Source organism: Bipolaris maydis, assembly GCF_028858645.1.
Source record: "Bipolaris maydis strain C4 unplaced genomic scaffold PSV08scaffold_12, whole genome shotgun sequence".
Lineage (NCBI taxonomy): Eukaryota > Fungi > Ascomycota > Dothideomycetes > Pleosporales > Pleosporaceae > Bipolaris > Bipolaris maydis.
The window spans coordinates 274968-291994 of NW_027093868.1; the positions used below are offsets into that span (position 1 = coordinate 274968).

The 17027-nt window shown below is 53.6% G+C and overlaps 8 protein-coding genes across 8 annotated transcripts; 3 read left to right on the forward strand and 5 right to left on the reverse strand.

Annotated features, from left to right (window-relative positions):
* Positions 1–141: 141 nt before the first annotated feature.
* On the reverse strand, positions 142–2327 carry PSV08DRAFT_228450 (general substrate transporter). The gene has a single exon (XM_014217669.1). It carries the CDS (start codon positions 2096–2098, stop codon positions 419–421), a length of 1680 nt encoding a protein of 559 aa, XP_014073144.1. The 5' UTR covers positions 2099–2327; the 3' UTR covers positions 142–418.
* An 882-nt stretch (positions 2328–3209) lies between these two features.
* On the forward strand, positions 3210–5457 carry PSV08DRAFT_364645 (glycoside hydrolase; the record flags this gene model as incomplete). Its single annotated transcript, XM_014217685.1, has 3 exons — positions 3210–3539; positions 3603–4142; positions 4192–5457. The coding sequence occupies 3 exons, from the start codon at positions 3210–3212 to the stop codon at positions 5059–5061; spliced, it is 1740 nt and encodes a 579-aa protein (XP_014073160.1). The 3' UTR covers positions 5062–5457.
* PSV08DRAFT_364646 (uncharacterized protein) lies at positions 4952–7094 on the reverse strand. The gene is made up of 2 exons (XM_066093067.1): positions 6770–7094; positions 4952–6686 (listed from the first exon to the last, which is right to left on the reverse strand). The coding sequence occupies exons 1-2, from the start codon at positions 7074–7076 to the stop codon at positions 5221–5223; spliced, it is 1773 nt and encodes a 590-aa protein (XP_065948567.1). The 5' UTR covers positions 7077–7094; the 3' UTR covers positions 4952–5220.
* A 1052-nt stretch (positions 7095–8146) lies between these two features.
* On the reverse strand, positions 8147–9144 carry PSV08DRAFT_250099 (uncharacterized protein; the record flags this gene model as incomplete). Its single annotated transcript, XM_014217665.1, has 2 exons — positions 8147–8577; positions 8628–9144. The coding sequence occupies 2 exons, from the start codon at positions 9142–9144 to the stop codon at positions 8147–8149; spliced, it is 948 nt and encodes a 315-aa protein (XP_014073140.1).
* Positions 9145–10351: 1207 nt separating this feature from the next.
* PSV08DRAFT_321811 (uncharacterized protein) lies at positions 10352–11514 on the forward strand. Its single transcript, XM_014217643.1, has one exon. The coding sequence runs from the start codon at positions 10433–10435 to the stop codon at positions 11282–11284; it is 852 nt and encodes a 283-aa protein (XP_014073118.1). The 5' UTR covers positions 10352–10432; the 3' UTR covers positions 11285–11514.
* A 1115-nt stretch (positions 11515–12629) lies between these two features.
* On the forward strand, positions 12630–13226 carry PSV08DRAFT_354472 (uncharacterized protein; the record flags this gene model as incomplete). The annotated part of the gene is made up of 1 exon (XM_014217687.1): positions 12630–13226. The coding sequence occupies one exon, from the start codon at positions 12630–12632 to the stop codon at positions 13224–13226; it is 597 nt and encodes a 198-aa protein (XP_014073162.1).
* Positions 13227–13407: 181 nt separating this feature from the next.
* On the reverse strand, positions 13408–15014 carry PSV08DRAFT_354473 (peptidase family M48-domain-containing protein; the record flags this gene model as incomplete). The annotated part of the gene is made up of 4 exons (XM_014217633.1): positions 13408–13643; positions 13713–14658; positions 14734–14916; positions 14994–15014. 4 exons carry the CDS (start codon positions 15012–15014, stop codon positions 13408–13410), a joined length of 1386 nt encoding a protein of 461 aa, XP_014073108.1.
* Positions 15015–15351: 337 nt separating this feature from the next.
* Positions 15352–16729, reverse strand: PSV08DRAFT_321844 (aspartic peptidase domain-containing protein). The gene has a single exon (XM_014217645.2). It carries the CDS (start codon positions 16643–16645, stop codon positions 15419–15421), a length of 1227 nt encoding a protein of 408 aa, XP_014073120.1. The 5' UTR covers positions 16646–16729; the 3' UTR covers positions 15352–15418.
* Positions 16730–17027: the final 298 nt, after the last annotated feature.

Genomic DNA, 17027 nt, shown 5'->3' on the forward strand with positions numbered 1-17027 from the left:
CGACGCAAGGTAGTAAAAGATCCCCCAGCCGCTGCTTGGCACACGATTGACAAGGTGATAGATAACAGAGAGGTGCTAGTGTGATTGCTAGGGTTGGCTGATACTCCAAGAGGCATGGTGGCAAGAAAGAGACATCACATGTGTAAGTATACAAGGTAAGCAGGGGACATGCTGTACTTGCAATGCCTAGATATGGTGGTAATGATGCCATGTCAATATGATTGCCAAGTGCATCAAGGCGAGTCAACTCAGGAACCACTTACTAGCAAGGGATACGATGAGTTTCTATAATCACTAAAAGTATACATGAAAATGGCATTTCCTGGAAACAGCTAAAGCGAAAGGATGTAGATACTGGCATACAAAAGCTCATAACACACGTTTAGTACAAGTTGTCCATATCCGTCCTAATATCGTCTCACATAGCCTCCTTGGAGTGAACTTGCTCAAGATGAGCGGAAGCTCCTTTCTTCTCTGTATAATCACTGTCGGCATCGCTGACATTGAAGCTGTCAACAATGGTGGTGGCAAACTTGCGTGCAGGCACGCGCCTCTCGAAGAGAATGTCGAGTTCTCCATAAGTTCTTCCCTTGGGCTCGGGAAGGCGGAAGAAGGCCCATACGAAGCATCCGAAAGCAGTCCCAGCATAGAAGAAGCCGCTCTTGGCACCCCAGTTCCAGGCACCAGGGTTAAGCATGCGTGGGGTCAGGATATTGCCGATAATGGATCCGATGTTGTAAAAGTTCCTGGCAAGGACAACAGTCTTCTGGCGGAGACGAGTGGATGGGATTTCGGCGACAATCGAGTAACACACTGGACCGACAGTGCAATTGTATGCAGCGGCGAAGAGCAAAAGCATGGAACCAATTGCCCATTGTGCTCCAACGTTGCCCTTGTGAATAGTGCCAAGACCGCCAATGATGCACATGACCATGACCATGACAAAATCACCAACAACGTACAGAGTTCGACGTCCTACCCGTTGAATGAGAGCCCAGGCGGCAAAAACACCCACAGCACCGATTGCATATTGACCAAGACTCATGGAAAAGGCGTTAGCATCGCTGAGGCCGGCTTGCTGGAAGAAATAGGTGCTGTATCCAATGAGACCGGCTCCACAGAAAGCCTGGGTAAACCAGGCCATGGCAGCAATCTCGGTTCGTCGGAAGTCGGTTCCCTTGAAGCAGTCGAGGTACGAAGTGCCTTCAGATACAGCCATCTCCATAGCGTTGGTATGGCGCATCATGGCAATAGTCTCGTCGGGATTGAACTCGGGGAGCCTCTCGGGAGACGTCAGGCGCATCAACATCTTCTTTGCCTCATCAAAACGATCCTTGCGCACAAGCCACCAGGGCGACTCTGGTGCAAACGAGATGCCAATCATCAGAGGAACAGGCCAGATCCACTGCAGGGCGTAGGGGATGCGGTAGGCCCACTGATCAGGTATCTCGGCCACGCCTTTAAGCACGCCCGAGGCGAGGAATTGGCCAATGACCCAGCAGAGGTTGACGTACGTGGTGAGAATGGGACGGAGGGGGACAGGCACGACTTCGGCAGCATATGTGCAAGTCAGAGTCTGGAAGACACCCCATGGAATACCGCAAAGGATAAGGCCGCCCAGGAGCATTTCCACGTTGTGTGCGAAGAAGACGATGAAGATGAACAAGTTTGTGGCGAACAAGGCTCCAATCATGGTCTTTTTATATCCGAATCGATCTGCGAGCAAGCCGTTGAGCATCAAACCCATGCATTCGCCAACGTAGGCGCCGTTGGTTAGTCCGGCTTGCCATGCTGCGGTGACCTCGTACTTGCCGTCGGGGAGTGGCTGGCCAAACTTGCGCTTAAAGGCTGGCACTGCCATGAGGTTGGCAATGAGGACCTTGTCGAAGCCCTCCATGATGATGGCTGCGGAGAGTAGAACGGACCAGGCAATGGCCTTGGGGTACAGCTTGATGCCCTGTGCCAGGCTCATCTGCTGCTCGGCCTGGGTTCCTTTGCTGGCATCGTGGAGAACCTGCTTGATGTCCGGGGTAGCAATCGAGAAGCGGCGTGCCTGTTCCGGGTCAGGGCCGAGGATACTGCTGTTGCGGCGAGGCATGGCTGTATGGTCAAAAGGGGGTTGTGCTTTCTATTGATGATGACGCCGGCAGGTAGTCTGGGTCGAAGCCCGGCCTGTTGGGAAGGGTGGAGCAGCTGGTGGAGCGGTAATCTCAACGGTGAAACTGCACGGTGTACTTATACATTTGGACTGCGACCCCGGACAACCGGTACCCATGTGCATCCAAAGCCTAAAATCCGCTCGTGCCAACTTAGCAACTGGAGAGGATGAGTGAGACAGAAGGATGCGGGGAGCGACGCCACGAGCGAGCATGTAGAGGCCATGGTCTTTGCGCGACTTGGACTGAGGTCATGGCTTTGGGGCTAGGCCGGAGGGGGCCATGGGCGCCGACGCGGGTGCGCCATGCGAAAAGTCGGAGGCTCGATGTTTAGCCAATGGTTTGCGCACTGTCGGACCGAAGCAGAGGCCAAAGGCACAAACAGAGGGCATCACGTGTGGCGACAAGGCCCTCGCCAGGCCCTCGCCAGGGGAGTGTGTCGAGTATGGTGTCGTCGTCGAGAAACAAAGGGGGAGGCGAGCGGGCGATGATTGGCGCCATGTCGGGTGCCAGAAATCGATAGCGTGCGTGCACCAGGGCCGAAGCCGCAATCTCCCCGCACTCGCATAAGGCCTCGCTTATTCCCTTGGACAGGCGGCCCAGGAGAGACGACGGTTGGCGTGGTAGGGGAAGCACATGTCGGCGGGGAAATAGTCTGGGGCATTAGCATGGGGAGCACGAGGGGATGCGAGACTATCTGCGGGGTGAAGGCTGGCAGACTGTGGGGTCGAGGCTGCGTCGTTGCGGGGGACGGTGGTGCTGGATGGCGTCCCTGGGCCCCGGGCCGACACGCGCCCAATCACAATCCCCCCGAGAAACATCCCGGGGTTCCGAAAATCATTCCGAGCAGTTCCGACAATCTTCCCGAAGTATACAGTCCATCCCACCTCCATGCCATGTGCGGGGTGACGGCCACGACCACCACAACGACTGCTCTTGCGCACAGTAACGCACCCAGAAAAACCTATAAGAAAGCCGCCGGTACCACGCAAAGCCATGACGACGGCATTGTCTTCTGGCCAAGTTGCTCCCACCCCCCACACCGCCGCCGCAATGACAATCACTCCTCGACCATGGTGGAAGGATGCTGTCGTCTACCAGATATACCCCGCCTCGTTCAAGGACAGCAACGGCGACGGCATTGGCGACCTCAATGGCATCATCTCGGAACTCGACTACATCCGCTCCATTGGCGTCGATGTCATCTGGGTCTGCCCCATGTACGACTCGCCTCAGGTCGACATGGGCTACGACATCCGCAACTACGAGGATGTCTACAGACCATATGGAACCGTCCAGGACATGCAGCGGCTGATTGACGAGACCCACTCACGGGGCATGAAGATCATCCTGGATCTCGTCGTCAACCACACTTCAGATCAGGTATGCTCGCTCTAGTCACGTGATTTGCTGTGGCATTGGCCATCACATGCTCACTGCCTACAGCACCAATGGTTCCAAGAATCACGCTCGTCAAAGGACAATCCAAAGCGTGACTGGTACATTTGGCGTCCCGCCCGCTACGTCGATGGCGTACGCAAACCCCCCAACAACTGGGTCTCCAACTTCACCGGCAGTGTCTGGGAATGGGACGAGCATACCCAAGAATACTACCTCCACCTCTTCTGTCCTGAGCAGCCCGACCTCAACTGGGAAAATCCAGAGACACGTAAAGCTATATACGAGTCGGCCATGGAGTTCTGGCTCAAGCGTGGTGTCGACGGCTTCCGCGTTGATACCGTCAACATGTACAGTAAGGGCGATATGCGTGACGCACCCATCACCGATCCGGGATCAGAGTGGCAGTTTGCCGGCTACCAGTACTGCAACGGCCCGCGAATGGATGAGTTCCTGGGCGAGATGAATCAGATTCTGGAAAAGTATGATGCCATGACAGTCGGCGAGTGTCCACACACACTTGATATCAACAGAGTACACCAATACGTAAGCGCCAAGGAGAAGCGACTCTCCATGGTGTTTCAATTCGTAAGTGGACCTGGCCCTATTGCAATAACCTAGTGCTCACCCAACCCAGGACGTAGTCGATGTTGGGCAAGGCCCCTACAAATTCCAAACCACGCCCAAGAACTGGACACTGCCACAACTCAAGCGGGCAATAGCCCGCACTCAAGATCTGATTCGGCCTCCATCTGACAGCTGGACCACTGCTTTTCTGGAGAACCACGACCAAGCTCGGTCAATTACGCGCTTCACTTCTGACGCCCCACAGCACCGTGTCGCTGGCGGCAAGATGCTTGCCCTCATGCTGAGCGCTCTTAGCGGCACGCTGTTCATCTACCAAGGCCAGGAAATCGGCATGACAAACTTCCCCGAATCGTGGGACATGAGCGAATACAAGGACGTCGAGTCATCCAATTACTACAAGATGGTTGCCAAGCGCACCAACAACGATGTCGATGCGCTTGCTGCTGCACACAAGTCGTTGCAGCACCTTGCGCGCGACCACTCGCGCGTGCCCATGAGCTGGAGTACCGCACCGTACAATGGCTTCAGTCCGCCCGATGCAAAAGACAAGCCATGGATGCGGCCGCTAGAAGACGCAGACATTTGCAATGCAAAGGCGCAACAAAATGACAAGACATCTGTGCTGGGTTTCTGGAAACACATGCTGCAGCTGCGCAAGGAGCACAAGGATTTGCTCGTCTTCGGTCAGTACGACGATCTTGACGTTGACAATGAGCAATTTTACATTTTCAGCAAGACGTGGCAGGGAAAGCGGGCGCTGTGTATTTGCAACTTTACAGATGAGAGCAAGCAGCTGGTTTTGCCAGAGAGCGTGGCAGCGCAGAAAATGCAGCTGCTGGTAAGTAGTCGGCAAGACGAGGGCGTCGAGGAAAAGACGCTAGCGCCGTACGAGGGAAGGGTCTATCTTTATGTGCAATGAATGTTATGACGAGAAATTTTGTAGAGATTGACGGATGAGTTGATATCACCATGATGGTCATCATCGTTGTCCTCATCCTTTTGGCCATGGTTGTTATTAGAATACAGAATTCTAACAATATACGACGTGTACATGTGGAAAAATGTCCATGTTTGTTCATTATGCATCACCAAATGTCGCCACTTGCATGGTCAGGCGCCTGGAGATGTTGTTCCAGGTGGCCAGCAGGCCGCTCCTTGCATCGGCTCTGGGTAGTGCTCCTTGTACTGCTGGCGCCTGAAGCACTCCATGCCCGTCTGCCATGAGCTCAAGCCCCGCGGCCGTCTTGGACTGTGTGACCTGGTACCAAGGGTCACTTGGCACAATGGGACCAGCGCTGTTATTGTTGTTACCGCCACTAGGGGGACTATGCACATCGAGAGGCAGATTCGGAGAGCTAGCATTACTCAGGACCTCTGGGAACATTGTCTGCAGCCGCTCCAGCTTCTCGAGCAAAATACCACGGCGGGTTTGGTCGAGATGGGGGATGAGTAGGACAAAGTCGAGGATGAAGAGAAAGTCGTCGATGCGCAGTGCTGTCTCGTCAAGCGTGGCGGCGGGCACGTGGATCAGCACGTCGGCAATGGTGTCTGTGATTTCAAACAGCTTCTGCGTGATGCTTGTGCCGTGGACCTCAATGTCCTGCCGCGACATGCTCGAGACTAGTTGACGCAGCGTCTGCGAGAGTCGCACGGGGAACAGAAGCGATAGGCATTCTTTGGGCGAGCGCGAGGAAAGCAGCGTTTGGCTCATGGCGAGGCGCCACACCAAGGTGCGCAGCCATTCGCGTGTGATGCACAGATCGGCACGCTGCATCATGGACAACATGGATAGCTCGCGCGCGTCCGCCTCAGGGTCGCCCTCGAGCTCGCGCGACTTGGCCTCAACCCAGGTGCTGGTGACGTTGGCGCCCTGCGAATCCAGCCAGCTGTTGAGGAATTCCGTGTCCAGCAGCTTGAATAGCTTGATGATGTGACTGAAGCCCTCGTGCACCTGGATGGGCAGCGTGGGGTCGTCTTCGGGCATGGTGTAGAGCGGGGGCAGGATTGCGCGGCGATAGTCGAGGATGGCCAGGAAGCGCTCGTGGATGAAGGCCTGCCAGTACAGCCGCTGTCTCCGAGAGCGCTCTGGGGCAGACAGTTGTGCGGCATTCTCCGGGTTGTCTATCCTCAGCAGCTGGATGATGGTGATTGCGTCGCGCATGTAGAAGAAGGCGGCGTCACTGCCCTGCAGGCTCATCAAGCAATTGTGGATAAACATGGACTGCACTGCTCGCATGACGGAAAAGTGGCAATGCTTGTGCGAGCGGCGCATGGTGTCGATGGAGTGGTCCATGAGCTTCTCAATCGTCTGCACCACTTCGTCTGTCCTGCGGTCGCCATAGCGGGTGAGGTTGAGGGTGCAGCCACCAAACGCATACACAAAGGAGCACACATCTGCATCAGTGTCCATGGCCTCGATGTACTGGCGGAGTTCGTGTGCGGTGATGACAGGATGCACGGGATACACGCCCTCGACATAGTCGGGAATGAGGTCGAGAAAAAACGACTTGGTGTACTGCGACGTCAGAGAAGAAACAGGAGATGCTGCTCCGGGTCAGCAGCAGCATTCCGCATTGTTTCTGCAAGAGAGACATCAAACAAGCAAGAAAGAAAACAAAGAGACCTACTGGCTTCGGCTTCGTTGCTCGTGACGGTGGGCGAAATGGGAGTGTATACGGCCTGGTAGGCGGCTTGCCCTGGGTGAGCGGGCAGGATGGGCGTCGCCGTGGCAGGCGACGTGGACGTCTGGGTTCTGAACTCTGAAATGATATGGCCTCTCTTGCCCTGTGATCTCTGCTTGCTAGATGGCGAGTAGATGCATCGCAGTCCGAGGTGGGCGCACTGCTGGCAACGCGTCTGGCCGTTGCAGCGCACCTTTCGCCGCTTGCACGCGTCGCATGCTTTGGAAACTCTTTTCTGCGATGACTGGTCCATGGCAGTGGGTCATGTTGCGTGGTTATAGCTCTGCTCTTCTTCTGCTCCGTCCTTTTTCCTTCTTTTTCCTTCTCTTTTTTTTCTCTCCAGGACGAGCCTCGGAGTCGGAAAGGTCAGAAGATCCGGGGGCGGGATGGACATAGTGCGGAGAGGCGCTAACCTCGGAGCTCCATCCCAAACTAGCCTGCGTGCATCGTAGGCTCATGCGAGGCACCGAGTCAAGCAGGTCTGAGGGGTTTTGCTGGTGGTGCGGAGACATTGGGTACCCGTACCTGGATCGTGGGCATGGCCTTGTGCATGTCCAGCCGGCATCGTGCAGGTCAAGGCGCCCCGCGTGCGGGCCAGCCCAGGGATCATTCGACTGCGCAGTCTTCCATGCAGAGCCTAGAACGCTTTGCAGTCGACACGCGTGTGACGGATAGACGCCCCGCTTGTCAGTGCCCATGTAATACATCTACCATGTACTACATGTGTACTTGTGTACATACTTAGATACCATGCCCTACCTATATGAGTACATACCACACACGCACTATAGATCCTGTTTCCCTTTCTTGTTGCACGCCCTTCGGAGATTACCCTCATCTACTGGCCGCTAGGACAAATGGCACATTCATGCCCGTACTGCTTCCAACGTCTCCCTTCGTGTTAAGGCGCTGTTTAGCCGTTTCAGCTGGCGAGCATTTGTCAATCTGGTTCCATCATTTAATGGGCTTGCTTACGTCTACGTACGTATCCAAGTACACACATCAGACAAATCCATGCAATTCCCTGCGACTGGCGTTGACTTGCACAACAAATGAGTTCAATGCCTTGGCGTTGTAATGAGATTGCACATGTATGTATGTCACCCAAAGCCCCAGTGCCAGCATCCATCTGTGGGGAACAGGATATACTTGTTACGTGATACACCAACTAGCTATTAACTGACCATATGCACCATCTCCTCCCGCGGAAAGAGTCTCGCGCGGTGGCTTAGACTAACTTGCTATACGAGGACCTAGAAGCATGCATACATGTGGCGCTTGGGATCAACTCACCCACATGCATCAATGTCCTTCTCCTCACAATCAGAGAGCATCTCCCAGAGCACCACCATCGCCCTGCATCTGCCTCGCCTCGGCTTGTTCCTTAGCCTGGATGTATTGGTACTTGAGACGGGCAGCCTTGAGCTCAGCTTCCGCGACATCTAGCTCCGCCTGCAACTTCTGCACCGCCAGAGACTCGTTCGAGACATCAACCTCGCACGTGGAACCAGCCCGTGGGCCGGGGGAGAGGGAAAAGGCGGGCGCCGGGTGGGTAAGGAGAGAGCGGGCACGGGAAGATCGCACCGAGCTAACATCTTCGTCGTCGTCTTCGTCGGTGAGAACTGGTCGATTGCCGTGGTTGGCTATGTGACGGCCATTGTTGGGCGTGTTACTCGCACGTTGGCGCTTCTTCGCAGCTGGATCGTGGCGCTCGAAACCACCAGTATCTGCTCGGCGGAGACGGGCGGGCTTATCTGTCAAATCTTAGCATTCATGGCTTTCAGATACAGTCTTCGGCACTTACGCTTGTGTCGCTTCTTCATGACGCGAGCCTCGTAGACCTCATGAGCACCACCGCGGCGGCGCTTCGCACCCTTCACTTCATCAGGCTCTACCAACTCTTCAAAATAAGAATCAGTCGAGGAGCTAGACGATGGCTCCACCACCTCGACTTGGTTCTTGCGTTCTGGGTGCTCGTACTCGTCCTTGAGCTCTCGGATATCGTTCAACCGGCACCAAGGATGCTTGGGCTCATGCAGAGCGCACTTTGCGTACAGATCCGCTTGAAATGTGGCTAGGTCGCCCTTCTTGAGACGCGAAATCGCCATGAGGTCCTTGATAAACTGGACACCCCAATTGCGGGGGTCGTCCTCCGTTTCTTCCTTGATGTGGTCACGGCGCTCACAATCCCACGCGCGCATACGAATATCCCGCGGGATGATGTCTACTGGGTCCGAGACACCAAAAGAAGTAGCAAGCGCAGGCAGGAGGCATAGCACCAGATCCTTAGTCTCTGGGTTCAAAGTTTCGAACCTGCGCATGATGGGAGTCGGCGTATTCCAAGTCACTGTTTTGTGGTCCCGCGCATTCAGCACGTAAGGTCTTCAGCTTTGTAGTTGCAGAGTGAGCTACCTACAATCCCAAAGTGAGCAAAGCAAAACTATCTCAGACGCCAGAGGTAGGAGGATCGCTTCGAGTCTACGCGGTTTCGGCTTGGGCGGTGAGGAGCATATGATGACTAACTCTTCAAGTAAATTTACCTTGAAAAATTGCTGTCAAATATATTCCGTGGTCAAGAGGTGAGCCGATTGGAGCCAGTAGTGATGACAAGATTGTCAAATTGCATTCACCCTTGGGTGCACCAAGAATGGTAATTCTCTTCTTTGAGTGGATCAGGTGCTGCAAATTGAATGAAAAGCCTGAGTGTTACATGAGGATGTATGGCCCGAAGAGTTTAGCGTGACGTATTCGTAGGATTTGGGAAGTGAGAGAGAGTGGAGGCTAGCAGCCACTCTGGGACTAGGAGCAAGCGTGAATGCTTTCACCACTGTTGTTTGTTGTGAAAAATGGACATGAACGGTGAAGAAGACAAGGAAGTGGGTTCGGGAAGCGTTAGAAAAGCACCATACGAATGTGACTGACTGGAAAAAATCGCTTGGGAGAGATCCCTTTGATCTACTGTTAACAATAACGCGTATCAAAGAGTACTAGTCGCATAAGGGAATTCGATTGGTAGAGTTGTCTTGTTTCATGCCGTTGTATAGACCGCACGGATAGTATGTGTCTCTTCGCATGGCAAGCCCAATTAAGCTTTGAACGTGGTAGACTATGTTTGTAGATTCAAGCCTATAACGATTTCGAGGCATTTCCTGCGCCAGGAAAAAGGCTAGGAACACAAGCTCATGATACCCGAAATGGTGTGAATCGGTTGGTTGTGGTGGTGCAAAGTCAAACGCCAAATACTAGTTACAATGCACCATGTATGCTAGTGATAAACAAGTCTGACTGGTGGGAAGGAGAAGCAGATTCTAAATATCGTGAAAGATTGCAACAGATGCTCAACACTGAATGAACTGATGACCGCAACGAAGTTTTGCTGTCATGGCTTTGGCAGAAATACCTGGACATGATAAGATGACGTCTGATCAAGAGGTAGAAGCTAGACACGGTCCTTGGGCAGCGGTATTAGTAACTACTACTACTACTACTACGTACTAGCGTTTCCTTATATCCGCTAATCCTTGTCGTACCTACAACCTCAACCCGCCATGTCAACGCGCGGAACCTTGGCCGGCAAAGTCATGAGGAATCAATAGCACGATAGAAACAATGGCTGGGAAAAGACAACACTCGCCTTCCCCAGCCCCACCAGAAATCTACTTTTCAACTCCAATCCATGAGCAGACGTCATCCTTCACAGCCGCCTTCTCTCCCTCTCTCAGCGCAAAAGCCCTCCAAGCGCTGCCCGAGTTCCACAGCGCAACGCACAGGATCGCGGCATGGCGCAAGCCCTCGCGGCAAATGTCACTAATGCCCGCGTCGCATACCCTGTACGACACGGGGCACGACGATGACGGTGAGAAATGGGCTGGAACACGACTCAGCAACGTACTGCGCGACACATCGACTTGCGGGACCGTGGTAGTTGGGCGCTGGTACGGCGGTCAAAACATAGGCCCCATTCGCTTCACGCATATTGAATCGAGTGCCAAGGAGGCGATTCGCAAGGCCAAAGCTGCAGGCGCTTCGTCATCCGACAGTGCGCAGCAAGCTTCGAGTTCTGCCAGCCACAAGAAGCAAAAGGTACAAGTAAAAGTACAAGAGGAAGGAGAGCAAGAAGAGGCTAGGCGCAAAGAGCTCATTAGCAACTTGCAAGAAAGAGATTACAACATCTTTGCGTTGCGCAAGCTGCTGAGCGAGAAAAAGGCAAGGTTGCAAGGCGAGGGGCGGGTGGAGCTGCCGACGCCTCAAAAGCTAATGGATTATGATCGCATGAGTATGGAGGCATTGGAAAGGGTGGACAAGGCACGGGATGCAACGATTGCGTTTATACTGAAGCAGATTGACAGGATAGAAGAGGAGGCGAAGCTTGCAGAAACATTGGATAGGGGTGGTGGGGAGGATGTGCTCAAAGATGCGGACAAGAACAAACAGGAAGAAGCACTAGCGACGCCTGAATGAAGTGCATCATCTTGGCCTGATTACTGTAAAAAGCGCCGTGGTATCTCGGTGGACATGAGTGTCACGTGGTATCATCAGACTAGGCAACGCATTCAAGACGTATGGGTGCACTTGCAATCCGCCATGACGAAATAGCTTAGAGGCTTGCCTCGACGACATGAGGGGAAGACATGTATACACAAACGGGGCCTTCCTGTGATGGCTGAGACGAAATCTAGACATTCTGGTGTAGCTATGCTTCCGCACTGCGCGAATAGATGGTCCAAGAGCCTATACAATAGTCTTTATATCGACGAACACAAGCTTTGCACTTGCACCCTAGAGTGCGATGGCACAGTCGGTGCAGGGAACTATGCCACATCTATATTACAAGCGTGATGAGTACATGTTGTTTCCGGGCCATGGCAGCAAGACGTCGGTGTCCCACTGGCCATGTACAGAGCTTCATAGAAGCAGTTCCAGCACACTGGTGCGTTGACCACCCTTCTCAACCTCGGCGCTCTCTCAATGGCTGATATTCCACCTCCCCTTCTTCAACCGCCTCATAATCATCTTGCGCCCCTTTTTTGTCCGCAGACGGCTCAAAAACCCATGCCTGCGCTTTCGCACCAAATGACTGGGATTGTACGTGTCGCGGGGTCCGCAGCGGATCTGCGTGCTGCCCAGGGCGGGATGCGCCGATATTCTGCCCACAAGATCTAGTGTTTCCGGGTTGGCGAAAGAGGACGAGCTGCCAGGCGGAGCCAAGGTTGACGGTGGCGAGTATGTTGCGGGCACGAGAGGACGGCGGGGTGAGAGGAGAGATATTTGGCGGGCTCGCGAGGGCGTGGATAGGCTGCAGAGAAGAGAAGAAGCAAAGGTCAGCCATGCTGGGTCACGTCGCGATACAAGAGGGCGTGCGCATACCGTTGTGCTGTTGCTGCTACTGCTACTGTGCCTGATGTGCGTGGTCTGAGGAGCGCACAAGAGCTGGTTGAAGCAACTCTCAGGCACCGGAAGGCGTTCATCCCGCCCCCTCTCTTCTCTTCTTCTGTATAATTGGAAAACCTTTGTTTTTGTTCTTTCTTTATATCCCTCTGCCTCTCTCAGCACTTCTCTTTTCCCTCGATTGACTTGCGTGTGCGTGGGTGTAAATGGTTCGTCGACTGCAGCGCCCCATTCTCCAGTCCGCAGACCAAAACTAATAGTAAAACATGGGTTGGGTGTCCGTGCGCAAAAAGTTGCACCTTTACATGCCCATGCACATGCTCATACCCAAGACTCTTTTCTGAATGTACCACTCAACCCAAGATTGATGTCTGCGCCATAACTAACTTTTCTCATTCTTTTATACAATTGCACAACCATGCTGCTTGAGGCACCCCCGCCCCGCCGCCAGGTATCCAGCGTGCCCGTGTCTCTCAACGACGCATCCGCCGTGCTGGAAAAGTACCTGCAAAACTCCGAGACACATGCGCACTTGCACCCCGACGCCCTTATCACTCCCGATGGCGTGACGTTCAACGCAAAGGGCGGCGCAGTGGGGAACCTGCTCATGCACCATCTGCGCCGTGTAGCTGCGGGCTTGCGCGGCGAGTATCTTGAGCCCGACACGACTCTCGAGGCCCAGGACGAGGCCCTGGACGCTGCTGCTGATGGCGAGGGCAGCAAAAATACAGGCGCAGATCAAGAGTGGCAAGACGCGGCCACCTACCAGGCCGAGCAAGGCGGCATCGAGATTGGCGACGTGGGCAACAGGACCAACGTCGTGCAAGAGGGTGAGCAGGAACCACCAGTGCAGATCAACGGCACCAAGAAGAGGAAGCAGGACCAGGCCCATGACCATAGCCAACAATCGCCCCCAGACGGACAGGTGGACAAGGATGCCAGGAAGAAGGCCAAGAAGGAGCGAGACCTGCAGAGGAAGAGGGATAATGCGGCAAAGGCAAAAAAGTCGGATTAGCCATCTTGCCATGCCACCACAGACCGACCGAGATGAGAGGCACTGCCACTTTTGCGCCGTCATATTGGAGCTACATGCTAGTACTACACCAATGGTCCGCACCCAATCTTGCTTCCACATGCCCGTGGCCTTTTTTGCCCTACATCGCACACTCACACGCACCACCACCACCCACCAGCGCCTACAGCTCCCGATCCGCTGCCTTTACAGCCTTGTCCTCGTCGGCCGCCTTGTCAACCACAATCTTCTTCTCACCAGTCCATTTCATAGCCTTGAGACGCTCCGTCAAAATGGGGTGCGAGTGGTGGAAGCTCGAGTAGAACCAGTCGGCATCCATGCTCGATAGGTTCTGAATCTGCAGCTTGATTAACGATGCGCCTAGCTCGCGCGCATATCCAAGTTTGACAGCAAAAGCATCTGTTTCATGTTAGTCTTGATCATACACACACACAAATACACAAACACGCAAGCATTTGAGCCACGTACCTGCTTCGTACTCCATGCTGCGGGTCCAGATGTTAAGGAGAAGCTTGACGATCGAGTCCGTGGGCGACAGAATCTCGTTGAAGAGCATGAAACCAACAATGGTCGGCTGCTCCCGGTGGAAGCCAAAGTCTGCGTACAGCGACCGGTTGTTGATGAAGACGGAGAAAAGGGCAAAAATGTAGAATAGATGCGCTTGGCTAATAAAGAGAAGTCGCGACGTGTGGTTCATCTTCCAGTGACCGAGCTCGTGTGCCAGTACAGCCTCGACCTCCTTCTCCGTGCTCTTTTCCAGCAGTGTGTCGTAGATGACAATCTTCTTCTTGCCAATCCAGGGTAGGCCCGTGAAGTAGGCATTGCTGTGAGCACTGCGCTTGCTGCCGTCAATGACCTGCAGCTCCGAAAGAGGAAAGTTGAGCTTGGAAGCAAGTGCCTCGACTGACTCCTTGAGTTTGCCGGGCTTGAGCGGCTCCAGCTTGTTGAACAGGGGCACAATGAGGATCGGGTAGACAGTCATGCCGGTAATCTGCACAACTAGCATGAACATCCACAGGTAGTAGAAAAAGCCCTGCCCCGTCTTATTGATAATGGCCAGGAAGGCGCTTCCAATCGGAATACCAAATGCAATGGCGAGCGCCTGGCCCTTGACCATATCCGTGAGCCAGAGCTTGACCGTCATCTTATTGAAGCCAAACTTTTCTTCCAGGACGAAGCTGTGGTAGTACGAGAAACCGAGACTGGCGACCAAGTCGATCCAGCCGAGCATGTACATGAACAAGAGCGACTGCGATATCTCGCCCGAAAAGCGGGCGGGCGCATAGCGGGCGAGGACAGTGCCGGCGGCGGTCCAGACAAACGGGTATAGGTTGAAGTAGAGAGAGGCTAGGTGCTTGAGCTGGTTGAAGACACCGGAGATGAAGCTGAACCTTGCTTTGGCGCGACCATATTGCTGCAGCCGTTGTCAGTTTCAATATCACGATTGGCGCCATGTCTGGCCTCAGTGGGGCGGCGAGGGGAGGCGCACCTGAGACTTGTCAAACGTTTCCTTTTCAATTTCCTTGTCAAGAGCCTTGGGGATAGAGGTGCGTTGGAGGACACGATACTGGCGGAAGAGAAGCCAGTTTTCGAGGGCAAATTCTGCGAGGGAGAAGCCGACAACCAGGCGCTTCCATGGGAATTGCGGCCGGTCGAGCCAGCGGGCCAGGCGCTGTAGTATGCGTTAGTGGTGAATGAAAAGGGAGGTAGTTTTAGGAGCAAAGGCAGCAATTGCAAGGCTAGACGTACCTGGAGAAGAGCCTGGATCATGGCGAAATGAGAGGTTGTTGGGTTTGGTTGTCAGACAACAGAGCACGCGAGATGAGGACAGAAAGCAGTGGTTGCGCGCGTCCGTCAGCAACTAGCGCCAGGGTCCTTGACGTAACCTAGGAAGACTCGTGTTGGCCTTGACACCACCACCACCATAGATATGTACATACACAAATACACATGCAATCAACATGCTCACTCCGACGACTTTGCAAGATATCACTCACTTCCGCTGGCATTACTAGCTGGTCTACATATCGCTCGTATTGTTGTTACACAGGACGCTTTTGCGCCTGCAACCACGATGTTCACCACTGCACCAAGTGCCTTGTTTGCATCTCATCTTGATATTTTACGTACTACATGCACAATTGGCGAGAAAACCTCCCCCTTCTACGTGACCCTTATGACTGATACTTCCAGTCAAACTGCTTCTTGAGCCTACCAAATCCAAGCCGAGGCTTGTACTCGGCCACCTTGTCCGCACCAAAGTCCCATATAGTGTAGTACCTCTGGAGTAAGGTAGTGCCAACAAGCGCAAATGAAGGTGCGTTGGAAGGGTCAAACGGTGGCATACATTGAGCTCCAGGCTTGAGTAATTCATCGCCGCGAATGCTAACTACGACATCGTTCTCGGGCGCACCTTCACCAAGGATTAGAGAAATGGCCCAGGATGCGTTCATGGCCTCGCATGTAAAGCGCTGCTTGCCGTTGAGCAGACTTTGGTAATCCCAGCCGAGATTGTAGTATATGGAATCAATCATATCTTCTGGCAGGGAAAGGCCGCCAGCTCCCGTGTCGAAAATGGCAGTGCCGTCGCCGAACGTTGACAAAGTCACATTGGGTGACTCTATGGCATTGCCAGAAAACTGCGTCGTGGGCAGTTTGCCAATGTGCGTCTCGACTGTGTGGTTTGGGTTGGACGGGTTCTTGGCGACCAGTAGGTTGACAGCCTTCAACGGTGTGCGCCATAGATCATACTCGTTGTTGACCTTCTGCAGAGGAGCATAAACCACCTGGCCATCAACAAACTTGTCCTCGTGACTGTCGCCAATGCTCAGTACACCGTCCTGAGGGCCCTCGTCTCCTAGGTTTGTGCCATAGTATAGGCCGAATCGGGGTTTGTCTAGCTTGCCATCCCATAGCAGCGTTTCGACCAGTGTCGACGTGTTAGGCTCTGCGATGGTAGAGAAGCCAAGGCCCAGAAAACCGTCTGCAGTGATCCAAAGCCATGAGCTCTTATTGACTGCAATGAATGACTGGTTCCATTCCACGGACCCATCTAGAGCGCTGAAGACATCCTGATAAATTTCGCCCTCAACGTTACCGCCCAAGTAAGGAATTGTGGCGGGAATGCCAACATCGACGGCCGTGGATGATGCCGATGCATTGTAGTACCGTCGTTTATACAGCTCCGTGCTTCCTTCTGGACACGAGTCTTGTGTGCAGTCAGTGCTAACGGTCCAGAGGGTTGACGAGCCGGTATCGAACAGTAGCTGGTGTTCTTTCGGGGGCGTGCCGATGTCGAACTTGACGCTGCTGTATGTGCTCTTGATGACAACGGGCAGGTCGAAGACGGCTGCCGAGGCAGTGCCGGCAATGGCCAGAAACTTGTTGACGCTTCCCACCATGATGGATACTGGTGTTTAAAAAAAAACTGGCTTTATTAGTACCAGGCGACGGAGATGCTAATATGAGACAGAATTCCAGGAGGTGACAAGTCTGCGTATGTACAGACGCAAACTATATAGGGTCTCTTAAGGCAATGATGAACATCGTATAACTTATAATGCCGGTAGTTCCGGCCAGGTCTAATTGATTAAGGAGGCTAGTGTGATGTTATTAATACCCTCAACCTAACTTAGCGCTTTCGTATAGATGGGGAACAATCTCTTTGCCCCCACTCTCGCACGTAATATAGAGGCATTAAACACACTTCAAAAAAAAAAGCCCTCGAAGAGGATATAAAAGTCATACCAACGTATCTATTTTTCCACAGTGCAAGGTATGCGA

Coding starts and splice junctions, on each gene's coding strand:
- PSV08DRAFT_364646 (XM_066093067.1), bottom strand. CDS start 7,076: ATGGACCAGTCATCGCAGAAAAGAGTTTCCAAAGCATGCGACGCGTGC. Junction 6,687..6,769: donor GAGCAACGAAGCCGAAGCCA/GTAGGTCTCTTT, acceptor GACCCGGAGCAG/CATCTCCTGTTTCTTCTCTG.
- PSV08DRAFT_228450 (XM_014217669.1), bottom strand. CDS start 2,098: ATGCCTCGCCGCAACAGCAGTATCCTCGGCCCTGACCCGGAACAGGCA.
- PSV08DRAFT_321844 (XM_014217645.2), bottom strand. CDS start 16,645: ATGGTGGGAAGCGTCAACAAGTTTCTGGCCATTGCCGGCACTGCCTCG.
- PSV08DRAFT_321811 (XM_014217643.1), top strand. CDS start 10,433: ATGGCTGGGAAAAGACAACACTCGCCTTCCCCAGCCCCACCAGAAATC.